At 45.5% G+C, this 24533-nt stretch overlaps 1 protein-coding gene across 1 annotated transcript in view; it reads left to right on the top strand.

Moving 5' to 3' along the window:
• Positions 1-257: 257 nt before the first annotated feature.
• LOC147701135 (uncharacterized) overlaps positions 258-24533 on the top strand; it is a 169011-nt gene continuing 144735 nt past the window's right edge. Inside the window, exons 1-2 of the mRNA XM_086929905.1 lie at positions 258-897; positions 9395-9703. Coding sequence (XP_086786031.1) covers positions 807-897; positions 9395-9703 — 400 coding nt within the window. The 5' untranslated portion in view covers positions 258-806. The remainder of the gene's footprint in view (positions 898-9394; positions 9704-24533) is intronic.

Raw genomic sequence — 24533 nt, 5'->3', positions numbered from 1 at the left:
AAGCACTTTAACTCTCTCTATCCTCTAGTACTCTTTTCCGAGGACCCTCAAATACATATTCATACATGCACTACCCATGACGTGCACCCGGGTTCGTCCATCCATTTTGCGAACGGCCAAAGCCACCCATTGCTGCACACACACAGCCACCCCCCAATCTGCCTTACTTCTTCATTCACTCGTCCACCCAGGTGAGTATGTGGGCTGTATTAGGTGTATGTGGCATCTGAGGCTATGACACGTATGCAAAAGGCTTTCAGTTGTGTGATGTCTGTTTTCGCAGCACAGGAATCTACAATGCTACCATGATGACATAAATGTGCCTTATTAAATAAATGAGTCATTTTGCATTCATGCAACAGACCCGTTTCAGGCAGAAGACTCCGATTTTTTAAGCCAAAATGGCTTTATTTTCACTCCCCCCCCCCTGCCTAAAGTTACCTCAGCATCAATTGAGGTGAATGGGCGAAATAAATTACCCACTGGATTTTCAGAATCTCCCACTTTCCCATTCCAAAATGTTGGCATGTATGATTTTTATACATACGGATTTTTTTTTTTTTTTTATTGATGTGCATTTTGATTTCTGTTCCTAGGTCGTCAAGACACGCCAGCAATATCTCTCCCTGATCGAGGGTGAAACAGTGACTGTGCGGTGCACGGTGCCCGGGAGGTGCTCAGTCACAGTTCCGAAGATAACCTGGAGCTCCGAGTCACAGGTTAAATTATATAACGAACAAGTTGATGGTGCTTATAATCCGGACGGCACCAGAACCTATACATCGGCTATCACATTCATAGCTACGATGGAGCATAACAACAAACGTCTGTCCTGCACCGCATACTTTCCAGCTGTGAACAAATACACCACAAGCAGCATCTCTCTGACTGTTGACTGTAAGTATCACCTTTTTTTTAACAAACGTTATTGCACACCATTGAACGGTACACTGGCAATATGAAATATATCATGGCATGTACATTTTATTTTTTGTTGAAACATCTCCATTACACTTATTCTATCATAAATGGTTATACAATGGAGTGCGATTCATAAGTCAACAGGATATAGGTTGGTCATAAATCCGGCCAGTATCATTTGCATGAATAATGCGTAGGTACTGCCTATGACAGTTACTAGTGACATGCAATTAAAACTACCAAACCCCATACCCTCCCCCCTCCCTCCCTCCTGGTTAGCGTCCCGATGTTGTCTCCCATAGGCCATTACTGTACCTCTACCTAGGATCTCTAGGTTCCTGTTGTTGGTGCCGCAGTGTCTGGGCGGCAAGATAACCTCAAGTAATTCATTAATTGGCGTTGCGTATGTTGGGTCCTTATGGGTATGCTATGGTGTAGGTGTGACGGGCCCCGGTGTAACATCTAACTGGCACATGCATCAACGTAGGCTTTTGCGATTCCTAAATAGCAATTTTTAAGGAATCGCTATTTAGGAATCGCAAAAGCCTATGCATGTAGGAAGCGCTATAAAAATAGCGATTCCTAAACATTCCTTAATTGCTACTCGCAAATTGCTAGTCGCAATTAAGGAATTCAGTCCCATTCATTCCTATGGGCCTACAGGCCCATAGGAATGAATTGGAGATTGCATGAGCAATTTGCGAGTACCAGCAGGTACTCGCAAATTGCTCATGCAATTTTCAAGGGTGCAAGAGTGGCATGTGTGTGCGTAACATGAAACTTTGAAAAATGCATAAAAGTGTGTTTTTCAAAGTTTTTGCAAATTACCATGAAGTTCAACTTCATGGTAATTTGCAACTCCTATTAGCGAAATCGTTAATTTTTTAACTCTCATGCATTGCATTTAAGGAATCTCAATTTGGGCAATTTAGAGATTCCTTCAATTGCGATTTTTACATTCGGGATGATGCATCCCAAATGCAAAAATACTGGTGGCAAAGGGACGGATTCTGAGAATCTGCCCGTTTGCGACCGGTATTTGGTTTGATGCATGGGGCCCTAGATGTCAAAACTCCTCTAGCATACGGTCCCAGTGAGATTGGGTGTTTTCTGAGCCCTCTTGCCTCCTCACGTCTAATAGCCGCACTCTCAGCCCCACACCATCATACCACATCATCCTGCCATGATGTAAATGGAGGGCAGCGGGGAGATTTCCATCTCATGGTGATCCCTCTTATAGCTAAGATGAGAGCTAAATCAAGAAAGCACAATTGGACCTTAAGGGCTCCAGTACATTTGCGCAGCCCCAGCAAACATTCTGCAGCATTGTTGTGAATCGTAAACTGTGTGATCTCCTCAAGTGCCCTCCTGATTCTGCCCCAATAAGCGCCGAGACACAGGGGCAGAGCCACAACATATGAAGGAATCTCGCCTCCTCAGCCCCACATTGAGGGCAACTATTCTGGGCCTCGAGAACATACTTTGGATTATCCTCTGGGTTAAATATGATCTATGGAATACCATAGTTGGTATGAATTTAAGGCAGCATTCCGGGACACCCTTTTGGGATGCTCCAAAATACTCGTCCATGCATTATCAGTTATGGCCATGCCTTTGTCATCCGCCCATTTGGTCCAGAGATCAGTGAGTGTAATAGAGACCTGCGCCCTAATGCCAGTATAAAACCACTTCACTGGATGTCCTCCCCTTCCCATGTAATAAAGCAGGTGAACTAGTTTGTGTTGAGGTGGTTCAGTGCGCTGAAGTGCCCATGTCTCTTTAGTGTAATGTGCTACAGCAGCATACAATAAATACTGGTCTGTTGTGCCTATGGCCTGCACAAACATATCATGGTTCATAAGGGTACCATCCTCAAAGAGCAATCCCACCTCTTCCACTCCCACCTCCTTCCAGTTGTGTAGTTTTACCTGTGTCAATCTTCCACCTGGTAGCGGCATGCCTAAAATGGGACATTTCTTGCATATGGGACTGCCCCTGATGTATAGTTGATAGCCTTCTTTCAGCATTGAAGGGCGGTTATTAGGAAAGGGGGAACCCGAGGCGGTACTTTGATTTTAGGGAGTAGGAATCTGTGGAGTGCCCTGCTTTCTAAGTCCCTGTGGCCATACCAAATTTCCTGTAGGTTCCGACCCGCCTTCCAAAAGGATAACCATTGCAGTTGGCACGTGTAATAGTAAGCCCTGAAGTCTGGGACCCTCAATCCCCCTTTATGGGGTTATAACTGTAGTTTCTTGATGCTAATCCTATGCCTACCCTTCCCCCATATTAGCTCTAGGAGAAGCACATCCAGCTTTTGGAATACCGCTTGCGGGACGATTAGGGGTAGATTTACAAAAAAGTACAGTAGACGGGGAAGCATCACCATTTTGGAAATGGCCGACCCATCGCCGATAATGGGAGGGAGGTCCAAAAAGATATACATGAACGTATGGCAGTGATTGCTCTCGTTAAGTTGCCATTGAGTCGATCAGAATGGGTTCTATATACTCGGTTCCCTAGGTATTTAAAAGTGTTGTGCGCAATCGGCAAACTATAAGTGCCAAAGGAGAACGCTTCCGGACGCGGTCCCTCTGTGAAGTAAAAGGCATTTGATTTAACTTCATTAATGGCGAGCCCCGAGAACCACTCGAAGGTAGAGAATATACTGGGGAGGGGTCCGCGCTGGCTGACAGATTGCGTAAGTAAATAAGGATGTCATCCGCGTAAATTGAAATTAAGTGAGCGGTACCGTCCAGCGGGATCCCCAGTCTGTTGGCCGATTGCCACAGGGCTATTGCTAAGGGTTCAAGCACCAAGACAAACAGAATGGGGGAAGAGGGCATCCTTAATCTGGGCCCCTGGATATGTTATATTCGCGAGAGATGTGCTTCCCGGTACATGTTCTGGCGGTGGGGTTAGTTTAGAGTAGGCGTATCCAGCGGAGGTACCGTGGAGAAAGTCCGAAATGACTCAAGGCTGTAAAGATATATTCCCAAGTTATAGAGTCAAAGGCCTGCCGAAGATCTAACGCTATGTAACCTGAATTAATGTAATCTCGCGGTGTGGCCGCCAGGACATGATGTCGTCGTCTGGTGTTCAGGGAAGTACTATGAGCCGGGAGGAATCCGCATTGATCCCTTGTATGAGGGCATTTAGAGCGGGTATAATGCGGTTGGCCAAGGCCTTACTAAGAATCTTGTATTCGGTTGCTAAGAGCGATAAAGGCCTGTAACTGGATAAATCAGTGCCATCTCTCCCTGGTTTGAGGAGGGAAACGACCAGAGCTTGCATGGTATAGTGCGGTTGATGCCCAAGTTCTAGGGCCGTCCTATATAATTCTTCCAGTTTTTGGAACTAGAATGTCAGAGTAGGCTACATAACATTCTATGGGCAAGCCATCAAGCCCAGGGTATTCATTCCAATTGAGGCCTATAATTGCCACTCTTATTTCCATTTGTGTAATGGGGCCATAGAGGCGTCATCTGTGATGGTTGGAAATGGCAGGTCTTTTAGGAAGTCCTCTAATTACGCATCCTCATTGTCAGCGGGGGCGGGTAAGCACCACCTTTAACCATTGCATAGAATAACAATCTCATGGAATGTTAGTTTGATTCAGATACGACTAGGGTCCCAACCTCTTACTGTTTGTTATAGTAGGTGCCAAAACAACAGTAGTGAAGCAAGGGTTGGGTTACCTTTGTGATAAAGGCTTTATTCAGTGTCAGAGAGACTTTAAAAAAAAATGTACCCACAATCCTAAAGTTTACAAATCCTTTAAAGAAGAAATAGCAGATGAGCAATATCTTAACGAGCATTTGCAATGCAATAGGTCTCACATTTACTCAAGTGCGAGCTATTGCCTTTGTGAATGACAATGCCTTTCATTTATGTTTTGGTTTTTAAAACAGAAATATAATGTATGGTCATTTACAATGCAATTAGCATAAACTTGCGTAAATGCAAGACCTATTGGAGGGGGTGGAAGGGTACTGGCCCTCACCAGTAGCGTAACTGACAAGGGCAATGCGCCAAGATCTGTGGGGCAGATTTACAAGCCCCTTGTGCCTCTTTTGTGTCATTTTTCCCATGTTAAAAGTGACTCAAAAGTGGTGCAACAGGCTTGTAAATCTGCCCCTGTATGTTTAATACAATGTGGTGCGTACGAAGAGCAGTACCAAACCATATAAATAGCGCAATTTTTAAAAAATCAAAACATTATAAACACACACTGATGCAGTAAGTGAGGCGCATTTAACATACAGCATGAACCAAGCACTGCACGAACTGACAAAAGTACCGGGCACTGCATGTTTAACACATTGTGTGCACCAAGCACTACATTTCTCACACAAGGAAACTATTCTAGGCGCTCTATGTTTTAACTATGTGGTACAATGAGCAATACCACAGCATGTCAATAGTGCAATATTTAAAAAAAATCAAAAGGTAAACACACACGGATGCACTGGTTAACACAGGGCGTGCACCAAGCACTATAGATAAACCAGCACCGTTTATTGAGTCATGTGTGAACCACATTCCATCAGAATGAAGGAGAGCAAACAATAACCAAGGATGAAACACACTAAAAGGACTCCTGGAGAGCAGGACTACTTGGCCTGCTGGCAACTGTGCTGAATATTCAAATGAGAGCCAATTAAAGCACAGCATTGAATAAATAAAATAAATTGCATGCTACAGTTTGCAAAAAGGAGGACACTACTTCTAGAGAACCTTTCACAGCAGCAATTACTAAGGGTCAATCCCTGCATGAAACCGGCCAGCTGTACAACATTAGAAAGGCTAAGACCTTCATTTAAGAGCCATTCGCGAGACAGTGAAACAAGCAAATGCACAGACGTTTACAGTCTGGAAAATCATCCTTACACGCAAAGAGGAACTATAAAACGTGATTTAGAAAGAAAAGAACAGTGGGATATGAACATAGAAAATGAAAGTACCTGGAGCACGAATCAAGTGGGGTGCTTACTTTGAAAGTTGCAGGGAAGTCAGATGGAGTCTAGCGAGGCGTCTAGATCCGAAAGCAGGACAAACAAAGGAACCTCATGTTAAAAGGTTTATATAGAGGTGACACCTGATACGTACTTCTGACAACCTTGGTACATTCATTAATTATCACCGAGGAGGTCAAATCAGCATCTGGCTAATATCACCCTGGCTAAGCACCAAAGCATGAAAATCAGTTCTAGATTTAAAATAATGTTTTAGTCTAGAGGCCTACCACCCCACACTCCCCTCCTACTTACTGTTATTGCTAGGATAAACAATTAGGGAACACACTTTCTGGAGAAAGAGGAACATTATTGTCCAATACATTTGTAATCTAACACATTCATGTATGGCATGTAGATGTATGCAGTATATATAGGGGCTTATTGCCAAAAGCATTTATGAGTACAGGAAGCAGTACTAGGCGAGTACTCTTTACATATGCTTATATGACTTTGTGAATCGATGAAGAGTTATTTGTGGAATTTAAAATGGCATGCCGGATTAGGTGGGTGGGGAAATCCACTAAGAAATTTGCAGGCGATTTTATTGTTTGCAATATTTAGAACTCCACGCCTGGTTAAGATAATTCTATAAAGAACAAATACTTGGTCTGCATGTTCAAGGGGGATTTCTGTCTTCCCGCTGGGCTTTTTTTATCAGCCACCTAGACCGGCGTGGTCTGTTGGGGATAGAGAGAGAGATCTAGATTAGATAGTCAGTATCCTGTACATCCTTCCTGGTATCACCCAAACCGCTATGAGTCACTGAGTGGTTTGGGAGATATTGATTGACTGGCCCCACACTTGAGAGCTCCTGGGAAGATAGATATCATAAACAATGAACCAGAGACTGTTCCTAATTTATTAAATAGCATTAGGGATCATAATTATTACCTGATCAAGAGGATTTCCCTAATTCCCTATCGCATTTGTTTCCAGATAGTGAGTAAAGGGTCAATAAGGATACAAACATCATGCTAGCAGCACAACCCATCTTTAACACTGAAGGGGTAGGTGCAGTGGGATACCGTCGAAATGACTGCCTATTGAGACTTATCCCTTGGAACATTGTGGGTATTAGATCTAGACTATCAGACGAGGTTTGGTTACAATATATCAGGACATTTTGTATGTCATTTGTACCCAGGAAACATTGAGTAGAGAGGAAGTCCTTATTCATAGCTCCCCCTCCTTTAATGTTCAGGCAACTCCATCTATTTCAGGGAGAGCGAAAGGAGGATTAGTGACACTGATTTATGTTAAATATGGAGTAGGCATCACTTAGCCTTCACAAGGCTTCAGGAAAGGTGGGGAAGAAGTGGGGAAAAGAGAAAAAGAGAGGAGAGAGAATGGAAAAGCTAAAAACACAACAGGGAGAAATAGATGGGGACAGTAATAAAACGCATAGGAATGCGAGTATAGGAGAGAAGGTGAGAAAGAGATGGCAAAGGATCATAAGAGCATATACAAAGAAAAGAGAGGCAGATATAGGGAAGTGAACAAATGAGAATACAGCAGCAAACTGAAAGAAATACACCAAAGAAAAGGAGCAAAGAAAGGCAGCGAGTGTGAGATGCGGATGGAAGACCCCAGGTTGGGAGGGGTGAAGGAGCGGAGAAGACCATCTGTGCAGGCATCACTTGAGGAAAGTAAGAAAGCACCATAGTCCATAAAAAGAATTTCATCAGGTGAGCTCCCACTGATGATCTAAAAAATCCTGCTGATGACCGGTCCGGACCACCCACATCTTAGGCTTTAATCTTTCGCAAGTCGACAAAGTGAGCATCAGTTCCTTCAGTACAAGTAACACATAATTCAAATGCCACAAGACAACTTATTTCATGATGCTTCCTATGAATATAATGACGTTATTGTTGATGAAAAAAATAGATTATAGTAATAACACAATACAAAGCAAGGATGGCGTGCAAGTGTGTGCATATAAGGTAAAGAAAAAAAGAGGACGAGTCGGCCAAGGCAAGCGTTTATCTAAATACACTTCACCCCAGGCGGAATGTCACCCTTCAAAGCCTAAACAACCGCCCTGGCTCCTACTCAGGGCTGGCTTTAGCGCTGGTCGGGCCCTGTGCCACAAAGTTTGTTGGCTTCCCCCCTATGACCACCTCTGCCACGGATTCCCTCACCACCTTCCTTTAAAAGTGCCCCTCAAGTCTCCAGAACCACTGTTTCTCGGATTCATTTAGTTTTATAGCACCACTCTGTTATAATTCCCTTAATGTACTTGATCTCCCTTATAACATGCCACTCAATTTCTGTGGTTTCTTCCTCTTTCTCTCTTACCCCCCCTCCCTTTTCCACCTCTTGGAATGTTCCTGCAGTTGAGCCAGAGTCTGCCTTGGAATGTTGACAAGGCAGCCTGACTGGCAGAGTTGGGAGTTGCTGAGCTTGCAGTACAACGTGTTTGAGGTTCCAGAGTGGAGGCCGTAATGAAGAGTCACTTGAACTTCACCCACCTGTTCCATGCATCTTTGTAATACTGGCGACGACTGGCCTACATAAGGGAGGAGGACGGCACTCCTTTCCTTCTGCCTTCATCCCCAACATAAAGTATATAATATACCTTGTGGCCCAGAAGGCTGAGGTACTGTTTCCCAGTGTTTTCAAATTCTCCTCACAGCGGTAGCCCAGCGCTTTGTTTTCCTCACTCCAACCTTAATGCAGTGAGAATTGCCAAAGCGTTCTGCTTTCATCACTAATTACTGCCCTGGAACTGTGTTTTCCATCATTCACACAGTTTTTTCGTATTTCAAATCACTGTTTGTGCACTTTTCTGTTTAAGGCATGTTTTTTGTGGATTAGTCTGCATTGTTCTTCACACATATGCGATTTTAGACGTAATCAGAAAGCACTTTAACTCTCTCTATCCTCTAGTACTCTTTTCCGAGGACCCTCAAATACATATTCATACATGCACTACCCATGACGTGCACCCGGGTTCGTCCATCCATTTTGCGAACGGCCAAAGCCACCCATTGCTGCACACACACAGCCACCCCCCAATCTGCCTTACTTCTTCATTCACTCGTCCACCCAGGTGAGTATGTGGGCTGTATTAGGTGTATGTGGCATCTGAGGCTATGACACGTATGCAAAAGGCTTTCAGTTGTGTGATGTCTGTTTTCGCAGCACAGGAATCTACAATGCTACCATGATGACATAAATGTGCCTTATTAAATAAATGAGTCATTTTGCATTCATGCAACAGACCCGTTTCAGGCAGAAGACTCCGATTTTTTAAGCCAAAATGGCTTTATTTTCACTACCCCCCCCCTGCCTAAAGTTACCTCAGCATCAATTGAGGTGAATGGGCGAAATAAATTACCCACTGGATTTTCAGAATCTCCCACTTTCCCATTCCAAAATGTTGGCATGTATGATTTTTATACATACGGATTTTTTTTTTTTTTTTAATTGATGTGCATTTTGATTTCTGTTCCTAGGTCGTCAAGACACGCCAGCAATATCTCTCCCTGATCGAGTGATCGAGGGTGAAACAGTGACTGTGCGGTGCACGGTGCCCGGGAGGTGCTCAGTCACAGTTCCGAAGATAACCTGGAGCTCCGAGTCACAGGTTAAATTATATAACGAACAAGTTGATGGTGCTTATAATCCGGACGGCACCAGAACCTATACATCGGCTATCACATTCATAGCTACGATGGAGCATAACAACAAACGTCTGTCCTGCACCGCATACTTTCCAGCTGTGAACAAATACACCACAAGCAGCATCTCTCTGACTGTTGACTGTAAGTATCACCTTTTTTTTAACAAACGTTATTGCACACCATTGAACGGTACACTGGCAATATGAAATATATCATGGTATGTACATTTTATTTTTTGTTGAAACATCTCCATTACACTTATTCTATCATAAATGGTTATACAATGGAGTGCGATTCATAAGTCAACAGGATATAGGTTGGTCATAAATCCGGCCAGTATCATTTGCATGAATAATGCGTAGGTACTGCCTATGACAGTTACTAGTGACATGCAATTAAAACTACCAAACCCCATACCCTCCCCCCTCCCTCCCTCCTGGTTAGCGTCCCGATGTTGTCTCCCATAGGCCATTACTGTACCTCTACCTAGGATCTCTAGGTTCCTGTTGTTGGTGCCGCAGTGTCTGGGCGGCAAGATAACCTCAAGTAATTCATTAATTGGCGTTGCGTATGTTGGGTCCTTATGGGTATGCTATGGTGTAGGTGTGACGGGCCCCGGTGTAACATCTAACTGGCACATGCATCAACGTAGGCTTTTGCGATTCCTAAATAGCAATTTTTAAGGAATCGCTATTTAGGAATCGCAAAAGCCTATGCATGTAGGAAGCGCTATAAAAATAGCGATTCCTAAACATTCCTTAATTGCTACTCGCAAATTGCTAGTCGCAATTAAGGAATTCAGTCCCATTCATTCCTATGGGCCTACAGGCCCATAGGAATGAATTGGAGATTGCATGAGCAATTTGCGAGTACCAGCAGGTACTCGCAAATTGCTCATGCAATTTTCAAGGGTGCAAGAGTGGCATGTGTGTGCGTAACATGAAACTTTGAAAAATGCATAAAAGTGCGTTTTTCAAAGTTTTTGCAAATTACCATGAAGTTCAACTTCATGGTAATTTGCAACTCCTATTAGCGAAATCGTTAATTTTTTAACTCTCATGCATTGCATTTAAGGAATCTCAATTTGGGCAATTTAGAGATTCCTTCAATTGCGATTTTTACATTCGGGATGATGCATCCCAAATGCAAAAATACTGGTGGCAAAGGGACGGATTCTGAGAATCTGCCCGTTTGCGACCGGTATTTGGTTTGATGCATGGGGCCCTAGATGTCAAAACTCCTCTAGCATACGGTCCCAGTGAGATTGGGTGTTTTCTGAGCCCTCTTGCCTCCTCACGTCTAATAGCCGCACTCTCAGCCCCACACCATCATACCACATCATCCTGCCATAATGTTAATGGAGGGCAGCGGGGAGATTTCCATCTCATGGTGATCCCTCTTATAGCTAAGATGAGAGCTAAATCAAGAAAGCACAATTGGACCTTAAGGGCTCCAGTACATTTGCGCAGCCCCAGCAAACATTCTGCAGCATTGTTGTGAATCGTAAACTGTGTGATCTCCTCAAGTGCCCTCCCGATTCTGCCCCAATAAGCGCCGAGACACAGGGGCAGAGCCACAACATATGAAGGAATCTCGCCTCCTCAGCCCCACATTGAGGGCAACTATTCTGGGCCTCGAGAACATACTTTGGATTATCCTCTGGGTTAAATATGATCTATGGAATACCATAGTTGGTATGAATTTAAGGCGGCATTCCGGGACACCCTTTTGGGATGCTCCAAAATACTCGTCCATGCATTATCAGTTATGGCCATGCCTTTGTCATCCGCCCATTTGGTCCAGAGATCAGTGAGTGTAATAGAGACCTGCGCCCTAATGCCAGTATAAAACTACTTCACTGGATGTCCTCCCCTTCCCATGTAATAAAGCAGGTGAACTAGTTTGTGTTGAGGTGGTTCAGTGCGCTGAAGTGCCCATGTCTCTTTAGTGTAATGTGCTACAGCAGCATACAATAAATACTGGTCTGTTGTGCCTATGGCCTGCACAAACATATCATGGTTCATAAGGGTACCATCCTCAAAGAGCAATCCCACCTCTTCCACTCCCACCTCCTTCCAGTTGTGTAGTTTTACCTGTGTCAATCTTCCACCTGGTAGCGGCATGCCTAAAATGGGACATTTCTTGCATATGGGACTGCCCCTGATGTATAGTTGATAGCCTTCTTTCAGCATTGAAGGGCGGTTATTAGGAAAGGGGGAACCCGAGGCGGTACTTTGATTTTAGGGAGTAGGAATCTGTGGAGTGCCCTGCTTTCTAAGTCCCTGTGGCCATACCAAATTTCCTGTAGGTTCCGACCCGCCTTCCAAAAGGATAACCATTGCAGTTGGCACGTGTAATAGTAAGCCCTGAAGTCTGGGACCCTCAATCCCCCTTTATGGGGTTATAACTGTAGTTTCTTGATGCTAATCCTATGCCTACCCTTCCCCCATATTAGCTCTAGGAGAAGCACATCCAGCTTTTGGAATACCGCTTGCGGGACGATTAGGGGTAGATTTACAAAAAAGTACAGTAGACGGGGAAGCATCACCATTTTGGAAATGGCCGACCCATCGCCGATAATGGGAGGGAGGTCCAAAAAGATATACATGAACGTATGGCAGTGATTGCTCTCGTTAAGTTGCCATTGAGTCGATCAGAATGGGTTCTATATACTCGGTTCCCTAGGTATTTAAAAGTGTTGTGCGCAATCGGCAAACTATAAGTGCCAAAGGAGAACGCTTCCGGACGCGGTCCCTCTGTGAAGTAAAAGGCATTTGATTTAACTTCATTAATGGCGAGGCCCGAGAACCACTCGAAGGTAGAGAATATACTGGGGAGGGGTCCGCGCTGGCTGACAGATTGCGTAAGTAAATAAGGATGTCATCCGCGTAAATTGAAATTAAGTGAGCGGTACCGTCCAGCGGGATCCCCAGTCTGTTGGCCGATTGCCACAGGGCTATTGCTAAGGGTTCAAGCACCAAGACAAACAGAATGGGGGAAGAGGGCATCCTTAATCTGGGCCCCTGGATATGTTATATTCGCGAGAGATGTGCTTCCCGGTACATGTTCTGGCGGTGGGGTTAGTTTAGAGTAGGCGTATCCAGCGGAGGTACCGTGGAGAAAGTCCGAAATGACTCAAGGCTGTAAAGATATATTCCCAAGTTATAGAGTCAAAGGCCTGCCGAAGATCTAACGCTATGTAACCTGAATTAATGTAATCTCGCGGTGTGGCCGCCAGGACATGATGTCGTCGTCTGGTGTTCAGGGAAGTACTATGAGCCGGGAGGAATCCGCATTGATCCCTTGTATGAGGGCATTTAGAGCGGGTATAATGCGGTTGGCCAAGGCCTTACTAAGAATCTTGTATTCGGTTGCTAAGAGCGATAAAGGCCTGTAACTGGATAAATCAGTGCCATCTCTCCCTGGTTTGAGGAGGGAAACGACCAGAGCTTGCATGGTATAGTGCGGTTGATGCCCAAGTTCTAGGGCCGTCCTATATAATTCTTCCAGTTTTTGGAACTAGAATGTCAGAGTAGGCTACATAACATTCTATGGGCAAGCCATCAAGCCCAGGGTATTCATTCCAATTGAGGCCTATAATTGCCACTCTTATTTCCATTTGTGTAATGGGGCCATAGAGGCGTCATCTGTGATGGTTGGAAATGGCAGGTCTTTTAGGAAGTCCTCTAATTACGCATCCTCATTGTCAGCGGGGGCGGGTAAGCACCACCTTTAACCATTGCATAGAATAACAATCTCATGGAATGTTAGTTTGATTCAGATACGACTAGGGTCCCAACCTCTTACTGTTTGTTATAGTAGGTGCCAAAACAACAGTAGTGAAGCAAGGGTTGGGTTACCTTTGTGATAAAGGCTTTATTCAGTGTCAGAGAGACTTTAAAAAAAAAATGTACCCACAATCCTAAAGTTTACAAATCCTTTAAAGAAGAAATAGCAGATGAGCAATATCTTAACGAGCATTTGCAATGCAATAGGTCTCACATTTACTCAAGTGCGAGCTATTGCCTTTGTGAATGACAATGCCTTTCATTTATGTTTTGGTTTTTAAAACAGAAATATAATGTATGGTCATTTACAATGCAATTAGCATAAACTTGCGTAAATGCAAGACCTATTGGAGGGGGTGGAAGGGTACTGGCCCTCACCAGTAGCGTAACTGACAAGGGCAATGCGCCAAGATCTGTGGGGCAGATTTACAAGCCCCTTGTGCCTCTTTTGTGTCATTTTTCCCATGTTAAAAGTGACTCAAAAGTGGTGCAACAGGCTTGTAAATCTGCCCCTGTATTTTTAATACAATGTGGTGCGTACGAAGAGCAGTACCAAACCATATAAATAGCGCAATTTTTAAAAAATCAAAACATTATAAACACACACTGATGCAGTAAGTGAGGCGCATTTAACATACAGCATGAACCAAGCACTGCACGAACTGACAAAAGTACCGGGCACTGCATGTTTAACACATTGTGTGCACCAAGCACTACATTTCTCACACAAGGAAACTATTCTAGGCGCTCTATGTTTTAACTATGTGGTACAATGAGCAATACCACAGCATGTCAATAGTGCAATATTTAAAAAAATCAAAAGATAAACACACACGGATGCACTGGTTAACACAGGGCGTGCACCAAGCACTATAGATAAACCAGCACCGTTTATTGAGTCATGTGTGAACCACATTCCATCAGAATGAAGGAGAGCAAACAATAACCAAGGATGAAACACACTAAAAGGACTCCTGGAGAGTAGGACTACTTGGCCTGCTGGCAACTGTGCTGAATATTCAAATGAGAGCCAATTAAAGCACAGCATTGAATAAATAAAATAAATTGCATGCTACAGTTTGCAAAAAGGAGGACACTACTTCTAGAGAACCTTTCACAGCAGCAATTACTAAGGGTCAATCCCTGCATGAAACCGGCCAGCTGTACAACATTAGAAAGGCTAAGACCTTCATTTAAGAGCCATTCGCGAGACAGTGAAACAAGCAAATGCACAGACGTTTACAGTCTGGAAAATCATCCTTACACGCAAAGAGGAACTATAAAACGTGATTTAGAAAGAAAAGAACAGTGGGATATGAACATAGAAAATGAAAGTACCTGGAGCACGAATCAAGTTGGGTGCTTACTTTGAAAGTTGCAGGGAAGTCAGATGGAGTCTAGCGAGGCGTCTAGATCCGAAAGCAGGACAAACAAAGGAACCTCATGTTAAAAGGTTTATATAGAGGTGACACCTGATACGTACTTCTGACAACCTTGGTACATTCATTAATTATCACCGAGGAGGTCAAATCAGCATCTGGCTAATATCACCCTGGCTAAGCACCAAAGCATGAAAATCAGTTCTAGATTTAAAATAATGTTTTAGTCTAGAGGCCTACCACCCCACACTCCCCTCCTACTTACTGTTATTGCTAGGATAAACAATTAGGGAACACACTTTCTGGAGAAAGAGGAACATTATTGTCCAATACATTTGTAATCTAACACATTCATGTATGGCATGTAGATGTATGCAGTATATATAGGGGCTTATTGCCAAAAGCATTTATGAGTACAGGAAGCAGTACTAGGCGAGTACTCTTTACATATGCTTATATGACTTTGTGAATCGATGAAGAGTTATTTGTGGAATTTAAAATGGCATGCCGGATTAGGTGGGTGGGGAAATCCACTAAGAAATTTGCAGGCGATTTTATTGTTTGCAATATTTAGAACTCCACGCCTGGTTAAGATAATTCTATAAAGAACAAATACTTGGTCTGCATGTTCAAGGGGGATTTCTGTCTTCCCGCTGGGCTTTTTTTATCAGCCACCTAGACCGGCGTGGTCTGTTGGGGATAGAGAGAGAGATCTAGATTAGATAGTCAGTATCCTGTACATCCTTCCTGGTATCACCCAAACCGCTATGAGTCACTGAGTGGTTTGGGAGATATTGATTGACTGGCCCCACACTTGAGAGCTCCTGGGAAGATAGATATCATAAACAATGAACCAGAGACTGTTCCTAATTTATTAAATAGCATTAGGGATCATAATTAATTACCTGATCAAGAGGATTTCCCTAATTCCCTATCGCATTTGTTTCCAGATAGTGAGTAAAGGGTCAATAAGGATACAAACATCATGCTAGCAGCACAACCCATCTTTAACACTGAAGGGGTAGGTGCAGTGGGATACCGTCGAAATGACTGCCTATTGAGACTTATCCCTTGGAACATTGTGGGTATTAGATCTAGACTATCAGACGAGGTTTGGTTACAATATATCAGGACATTTTGTATGTCATTTGTACCCAGGAAACATTGAGTAGAGAGGAAGTCCTTATTCATAGCTCCCCCTCCTTTAATGTTCAGGCAACTCCATCTATTTCAGGGAGAGCGAAAGGAGGATTAGTGACACTGATTTATGTTAAATATGGAGTAGGCATCACTTAGCCTTCACAAGGCTTCAGGAAAGGTGGGGAAGAAGTAAGGAAACGAGAAAAAGAGAGGAGAGAGAATGGAAAAGCTAAAAACAAAACAGGGAGAAATAGATGGGGACAGTAAAAAAAACCGCATTGGAATGCGAGTATAGGAGAGAGGGTGAGAAAGAGATGGCAAAGGATCAAAGAGCATATACAAAGAAAAGTGAGAGGCAGATATGGGGAAGTGAACAAATGAGAATACAGCAGCAAACTGAAAGAAATACACCAAAGAAAGGGAGCAAAGAAAGGCAGCGAGTGTGAGATGCGGATGGAAGACCCGAGGTTGGGACGGGTAAAGGAGCGGAGAAGCTGCCTAACATTGTAGCGCCTCACCTGCATAGCGCTTTTAGTAATTACCTGCATAGCGCTTTTAGTTATTACCTGCCTCTCGCAACGCGACCTCGCTCAGCTTTTGACTTGACTATTGGCTTGTGTTATCATCTGTAACTGTGTTGATAGTGTTTATTTCACCAGCGCTTGGGCTCGAATTGCGCTTACTGCTAACTCGCTGCATTTTTGTTGTCAGTGCTACCCCTGCCTGCCTTCCCTCGGACCCTCCATCCTCAGCCACACTACCGCCTCCCTGCTGCCCCTCCCACGCTCCGCCCCCTCCACCATCCATTTATGGCCAATGGTCCCACGCGCAGCGTCCACGCGCATCGGCCGCGCCGAAGGTGCGCCAAAGGTAAGCCCGTCTACGCCCGTCCGCGCCTGGACCGCGCCCAGCGCCAGACCCCCTGCCCCTCGCGCTACCCAGCCCCCCCGCGTTACCTACGATGCCGCCACCCTCCTAGCCCTTAAGCCACACTACGGATCTCCTCTGGACTGACCACAGCTGCGTTCACTTCACCTACAACAAGCCGAAACCCATCATCCACCTCCAACCAACTCTACAAAGAAACTGGAACAAAATCACCACGGAGCAGATCTCCACATCGCTCCTTCAAACCTCCCCAGCCCTCTCTTCTAACGCCAACGAAGCCGCCTCCAACCTCACCCTTTGGTTATCCAACACCGCCGACACCTTAGCACCACTGAAAAAACGTCAACACAAACTTGGCATCAAGAAGGCCTCATGGTTCAACGATGACCTCAAGAAGTCCAAGAAACTCTGCCGCTCCCTTGAAAAGGCCTGGAAAAAAGACCCATCCACCAGCACCAAGGACGCCTTCAAAAGCGCCATCCGTACTCACCACCAACTGATCCGAAAAGCCAAGAAAACAGCATTCAAGGATCGACTTGACAACAATGCCCACAACAGCAAGGAACTTTTCAACATCGTCAAGGAATTTTCCAACCCCTCGGCCAACTCCAACGACATCACCCCCTCTCAAACCCTCTGCGATTCCCTAGCCTCTTTTTTCCACAACAAGATTGCTGACATCCACAACAGCTTTGACAACCAACCCGGAAGCCAACCCACCCTACCATCAGCTGACCATCTTCCCCCCGTTAACACCCTTATAGCCTGGAACCCAATCTCCACTGAGGACACCATCCGCCTGATGAATTCCATCCACTCTGGATCCCCCACAGACCCATGCCCTCACCACATCTTCAACAAAGCAGACTCCGTCATAGCTCCGCACCTCCGAGACGTCATCAACTGCTCCTTCAACTCCGCTACCTTCCCAGAAGACTGGAAACACGCTGAACTCACCGCCCTTCTGAAAAAACCAACAGCAGACCCCACCGAACTCAAAAACTACCGCCCCATCTCGCTTCTTCCATTCCCGGCCAAAGTCATCGAGAAAGCTGTCAACAACCAGCTCGCCGCCTTCCTCGAAGCCAACAAATCACTCGACCCCTCACAATCTGGCTTCCGAGCCAAACACAGCACTGAGACCGCCCTCATCGCAGCAACAGACGACATTCGAACTCTACTGGACAATGGAGACACAGTCGCCCTCATCCTCCTCGACCTCTCTGCAGCCTTCGACACAGTCTGCCACAGCACCCTTTTACAACGCCTCAGAAACATCGGAATCCAAGGAAAGGCACTGGAATGGATCACCTCGTTCCTCACCGGAAGAACCCAGAGAGTCCGCCTCCCACCATTCAAGTCCGAGGCCTCTGAAATCATCTGCGGCGTACCACAAGGATCCTCACTCAGTCCCACCCTCTTCAACGTATACATGAGCTCCCTCGCGGCCATCGCCCGCCAACACAACCTCAACATCATCTCTTACGCGGATGACACTCAACTGATCCTATCTCTCACCAAGGACCCCAGCACCGCCAAAACTAACCTACACGAAGGAATGAAAGAAGTCGCCGAATGGATGAAACAAAGCCGTCTGAAACTGAACTCAGACAAAACAGAAGTCCTCATCTTAGGTAAATCCCCCTCTGCATGGGACGACTCCTGGTGGCCGGAAGCCCTCGGAAATGCACCCATCCCGACAGACCACGCACGGAACCTTGGCGTCATCCTGGATTCTTCACTCTCAATGAACAGACAAGTCAGCGCCGTATCCTCTTCCTGCTTTAACATTCTTCGCATGCTCAGAAAAACATTTCGCTGGATCCCCTCCGAAACAAGGAAAACAGTCACCCACGCTCTAGTCACGAGCCGACTGGACTATGGAAACACCCTCTACGCAGGTACCACCGCTAAACTCCAGAAGAAACTACAACGAATCCAAAACGCCTCAGCCAGGCTCATATTAGACATCCCACGCTTTGCAGTAATCCTTGGAGTGTGCCGGGCTGAGCGTGCAGGGATCCACATTGCTTACAGCCAACTTCTCGCGGAACCCACTCCGCGGGTCCCGCATCGCTGGGATCACCTGGTTGTTGCCTCAGGAGTTGCCTGTTTCCTGAGAGGTGGGTCGTAGGAGCTGCAGGGCTGCGAGCAGAGAGCGGGGGCTGGGACTACCTATCCCAGAAGCGCCTGCCGCCCAGATTAACAGCACCTGGGCTGCTCTCCCTGCGGGCCCCTCCCCATCAGCTAGAAATACCCGAGCCTTCGCTGTACCTGTGGGACGCTTTGCAGTAATCCTTGGAGTGTGCCGGGCTGAGCGTGCAGGGATCCACATTGCTTACAGCCAACTTCTCGCGGAACCCGCTCCGCGGGTCCCGCATCGCTGGGATCACCTGGTTGTTGCCTCAGGAGTTGCCTGTTTCCTGAGAGGTGGGTCGTAGGAGCTGCAGGGCTGCGAGCAGAGAGCGGGGGCTGGGACTACCTATCCTAGAAGCGCCTGCCGCCCAGATTAACAGCACCTGGGCTGCTCTCCCTGCGGGCCCCTCCCCTTTACCACAGACCTACAAATTGACTAGACCAGCGACGCAGCGCGGGAGCGCGCGGGAGCGACCGGGAGAAGCCCGGGACAAGGGCGGGACCGTTTGTGGCCGTTCGTGACCCGGAGTGACCGGACCGGGCCCCCCCTCTAACCTGTGTGCGTCCCCATCCCTAAGGACCATGGCCGGCAGAGACAATAGGATTAAATCCTCCTTGACTGGCAGCCTGTCAACCGCCGGAGGTATGGAAAAATTCCTCATTAGGGCTAATAACATTATAGACAAGGAGATAGTCATATTGGAAAAGCGTTTATCTACTGAACTTATTTCCCTTAAACGATCATCCATAGGACCCCTTGCTAACGCCAAAACGCCCATTAGAGATAGTAATCAGTCTGGTATTGCGGATAAAATATCCCCGCCCATAGAAGACCCTAGCCACTTAGCTACCCCGGTTATATCAACGGATATTGTTGCTGACCCTACCTGTGTATTCATAAGTGAAAATGCCTCCATTTTATCCCATCCTGATGTGAGTACTACTGAGTCTAAGAGCCGTGGGGAAAGAGAGGGTGCCGTGAGGAAACGGAAAAGAGTGTACAACAAAAAAGAAGTTAAAATGGGAAGGGCTACAAAAACTGCTAAAGTACGGGAGGAACCACCATCCCAGACCACATTTACCCCCCGTGATGCTCAATTCCCGAATAGAGAAATATCCATGGAATGGGCCGTGGCACTACTTAAATCAATCATATCCCCATTAGAGGCTAAACTGGATAGGCTTTGCTCCAGAATTTCAAATGTAGAGAAAACATCTGCCGCTATCCTAGCCACCCTTGGTAACCTTCAGAATCAACACACCCCAACGACTACCATAACCCCTGCTATTCCCGCTCCTCCCAATCCGGTTTTGAATCAACCTAATATCCCCCCACCTAATACCTGTATACCACCCCTTATCCAATCCCAGCCCAATAATTTAACAACTGATAATGGGGCGAGTCAACAACCAAGCCAAATTAACCCACCAGACCATATGGCCGGGGGGACCCAGGGAGTACCAAGCGAGGCACTTAATACCCCTAGACCCAGGCGGCCCGATTTACCACCGGAGGCTAACCGGTTTACTGTCATCCTAGCCGGAGTACCACCATTAGAAACAGGGGAATCAGAAACCTTTAGCTCCTTGAAGAACAAAGTTATAAAATGGCTCAATTGGAATAGACCGCTCCCGGGCCACCTGCACAATGAGATAATTATGGTAAGGAGGGTCCCCTGGATAGGCAAGACCCCTAGAAACATCAATGGGGACTGCCTAACCGTCAGTTTTAGAGACCCTCGCACAGTATCCCATATATGTGCAGGTTTTAACAGGTCCTTCGACTCAACGATACAGACCCTTCCCGTTTCCTATTTTTTCCCACCAACCAACATCCGCCACCAACAAAGAAGAGGGGATTGGTCCGTTGTGGAACGGAGGGGCAGACAACGAGCATATGATGCTAGACCACCAAGACTACCCCAATACGCACCCCAATTCCACCCCTTCATGGATCCTAACCGCTATGGTTGCCTAGATGGCCTAGAAGGAGTAGACTGACTACACCCTGTCTCTCGCTCTCTGAAGCCGACTAACACTCAGGCTAAACCCGATGTTCCGCCCATGGTCCATTTAACCACCCCTAACGAAGCTATTCCCACTAATTTGACCCAGATTACACCCGTTACAACCCCCATCATACAATGTTCTGAAATTACCCCCATCACCCCCGCCCCAGCTACCTCCACTGTACCGGATTTGATTCCGCTAGATATGACTTGTACTACACCCTTTGTCTCAACTATCCACATTAATACAGTTATGGACCAAAGGGTTAAGGGTTATTCATTGATGAGCTGGAACATTGCCGGGTGGCGGCAGAAGGATTCAGCACTGGGTTGGAGGGAAGTCATTGTGGTTCATGATATCCTATGTCTGCAGGAAACGTGGTCAGTGGAAGATATTGCCTTTGATGGTTTTGTTGCTTATAACTGTAATGCGGTGGAATCTGCAATGGGGAGGGCCAAAGGGGGATTGTTGATTTTGCTCTCTGTACACCTACCTTTACGAGTAAGAAAAAGCCATATTGTGGGGTCCCATTCGCAAATTTTGGAAATTCTGGTAGGCAGGGACCGAAATCTATTGTTGATCAACCACTATAATAATACCTTTGACCCCTCCAGCACCACTGTAGTAGACGAACTTGAATCGGCTCTGGATTCTATTCTTTGTAAAACAACTGTATCTTATGATATTGTTTGGGGAGGAGATTTTAATATTAGAACTTGCCCTCTCTCATATTCTACTACCTGTGGTTATGATGGGGAAAATGGGGAAAATTTACTCCACTTTTTACACTCTCCATATGGCACTTCCCTTAACAATTTGATGTTAAAAATTGATATATCAATCCACCAACATGCACCTGATAATGAGGGTAACCTGGCACCTACCTTCACAGGGAGAAAGACCACCTCCATTATTGATTTCCTGATCATTTCTAACCGGGTAGCTCCCCATTGTTCGGTTACCCAGATCTTAGATCACGACCTGAGTGACCACAATGCACTTACCATGGTCTTATATTATGAGCTCCATAGGGATGTATTCTCTGGTAGGGTTGTCGATGACATTACGCCATGTAGACCTAACGGGACCCGCATAAAGTGGAGTGGGGAAAAAGCAGAGAATTTACATCGCAGGGTGGTGAAAGCTGGCCTAAATATGATACTCAGTTGCCTTGAAACGGAAGCCCCCGCAGCACAATCAATAAATAACTTTGAGAATCTGGGTATCATAATTAAGCAAACACTAACCTCAAAGAAGGCCAAATCCGGACAGGCCACACAGGGCTGGTTCAACCAAGCTTGTACAAGGGCACTAAAATCCCTCAAACTTGCCCTTTCAAGCACCCCGAGAGACAGGGATGTGGTTAAATCCCTGAGGGCCGATTATAAAAATGCGCTCAAAACCAGGAAACAAGAACTTAGAGAAATAGCCTGGGAAGATTTGAGTAAAGCCGCAGCCCTCCGGGACAGTAAACTGTTCTGGAATACCATCAATAGCCCATTCCTGCAAAAAGAGGAATTCCCTGTCCTCACTGCCCAAGTTAATGAAGAGGGATGGGTGGCCCACTTCTCAGGGATCTTCGATCCAACTGGAGAGTCCTTAGCCAGTGATAACACCATTTGCACTACCCTAGTTGAATTCCCGAGAATAACGACCGATGAGGTGGATTTGGCTATAAGGAATAGTAAAGGGGGAAAAGCCCCCGGCCCAGACGGGGTGCCGATCGACCTATACAAATATGATCCAGCCCTCTGGAGTCCATTATTGACCATAGCCTTTAATGCTGCTATGGATAACAGGACCCCTTCCACGTGGGGTGAATCCATTATCATTCCAATCTATAAAAAGGGGGATAGAGGAGAGGCCAAGAACTACCGCCCTATCTCCCTTTTGGATTCCTCACTAAAAATCTTGAGTAGGGTCCTGTTAGCACGCTTAGAAGATTGGGCCTTAGATAATAACATTCTTGCCCCATCCCAATACGGCTTTAGAAAGGGCCTTGGTACGATCGAACAGTGTATTAACTTGAACCTTTTAATAGGGAAGTATACCAAGGCCAAGCCGGGATCACTATTTCTGTGCTTCGCAGACCTTTCAAGCGCATTTGATCTGGTCGACCATGCCTTGTTATGGACAACTCTGCTGGGTATGGGAGCCCCCCCCGATATTATCTATTTCTTGGCCACACTTTATTCTAACCTATCCGCCCAAATTCGTTATGGTCCTGAGGGTGAGTGCACACGGAAGATCAGAGTAAGATCTGGCATTCGACAGGGCTGTGTATTAGCCCCGTTGCTTTTTTCCCTCTTCATTAACTCGGTGGAACAAGAACTAAAGCAAATTCATGCTGATGCCCCCCAAGTAGGAGGCACCCCTATACCGGTATTATTGTATGCCGACGATACAGTTCTTCTCTCTAGGACCCCTATAGGCCTACAAAAATTGATGGATGGGTTTTATGATTTTATATTGAAAAGGAAACTCAAAATTAATAACTCTAAAACGTTTGTCATGGTGTGTGGGAAAAAGTTGAAACTTTTTAAACCTTTTTCTTTTAAGGAAAACCATATTGCAACTGTCACAAATTTTTGCTATTTGGGAGTCACATTTAACGACAGAGGATCATGGGCCCCTGAGGAAACAAATGTCAAAGCGAGAATGGGGAAAGCATCCTTAGGCGTCTTCCGCTTTGCCTCCAAAGTAGGAAGCCGCCGTATTGCTGATATGTTGACTATATACAAGCACAGATGTACTTCGATAGCATTGTATGGCTCGGGGGTATGGGGACATTGCAATGCCAAGGCCCTGCAAACTGAAGAAAACAAGTTCATTAAACGGCTGCTTTGTCTCCCCACCTCGGCATCTACTGTTCTAACCCATTCGGAACTAGATCTGGATTACCTGTCCGACCTCACTGGGTTAAGGCCACTGTTGGTATGGAAATCCATTTTTACCAAGCCGGAAACAGCATTCACCAAAGATATCATCAAAGACTGTTTGCTCTTGGATAACGTTTTAAGTATTCCATGGTTAAAATATGTAGTTATGACTGTTAAAGACCTGTTTGACATGGACCTAGGAAATGACCCTACCAGTCTGAACACTCTAGACAAACAGGAATTAAAAAATGTCTATCTTAGGGCGAAATCGGATGTGCGAAGTTATGCTACTAGAGAATATTCCACACATATTTTCCACCTGTCCCTGAATGATGATAGCCGGGGTATCCCAATGTACCTTAAAGTTATCCACAGACAGTCCCACCAGTTTGTTCTTTCAAGGCTAAGATTAGGTATAGTGCATAACTTGGTTGCTTTCCCGATTATGAAATCTCATCCAGTTACCCCATGTCCATGTGATGGCTCTTCAAAACAAAGCACAATGCACTTTTTATTATTCTGTCCTCTGTATAAAGCACAACGCACCTGTTTCCTCAAGCCTATGTTCCTTAAATATAACATGTGTACTACTGATAGCGCTTTGAGGCTTCTTTTTTCACTCTCAAGCCCAGATATCTGTTTTTATACTGCCACTTTTATTCTGAAATCTATTAGAGCTAGACTTAGCATGGTTTTCCTGTAATTTTATGTGTAGCAACCCCCACAACACGTGACAATGTTATTTCTGTTT

Source organism: Lissotriton vulgaris, chromosome 7 (assembly GCF_964263255.1).
Source record: "Lissotriton vulgaris chromosome 7, aLisVul1.2, whole genome shotgun sequence".
Lineage (NCBI taxonomy): Eukaryota > Metazoa > Chordata > Amphibia > Caudata > Salamandridae > Lissotriton > Lissotriton vulgaris.
Note: the sequence above shows the minus strand (reverse complement) of the source record. Positions and strands in the feature narration are given on the sequence as shown.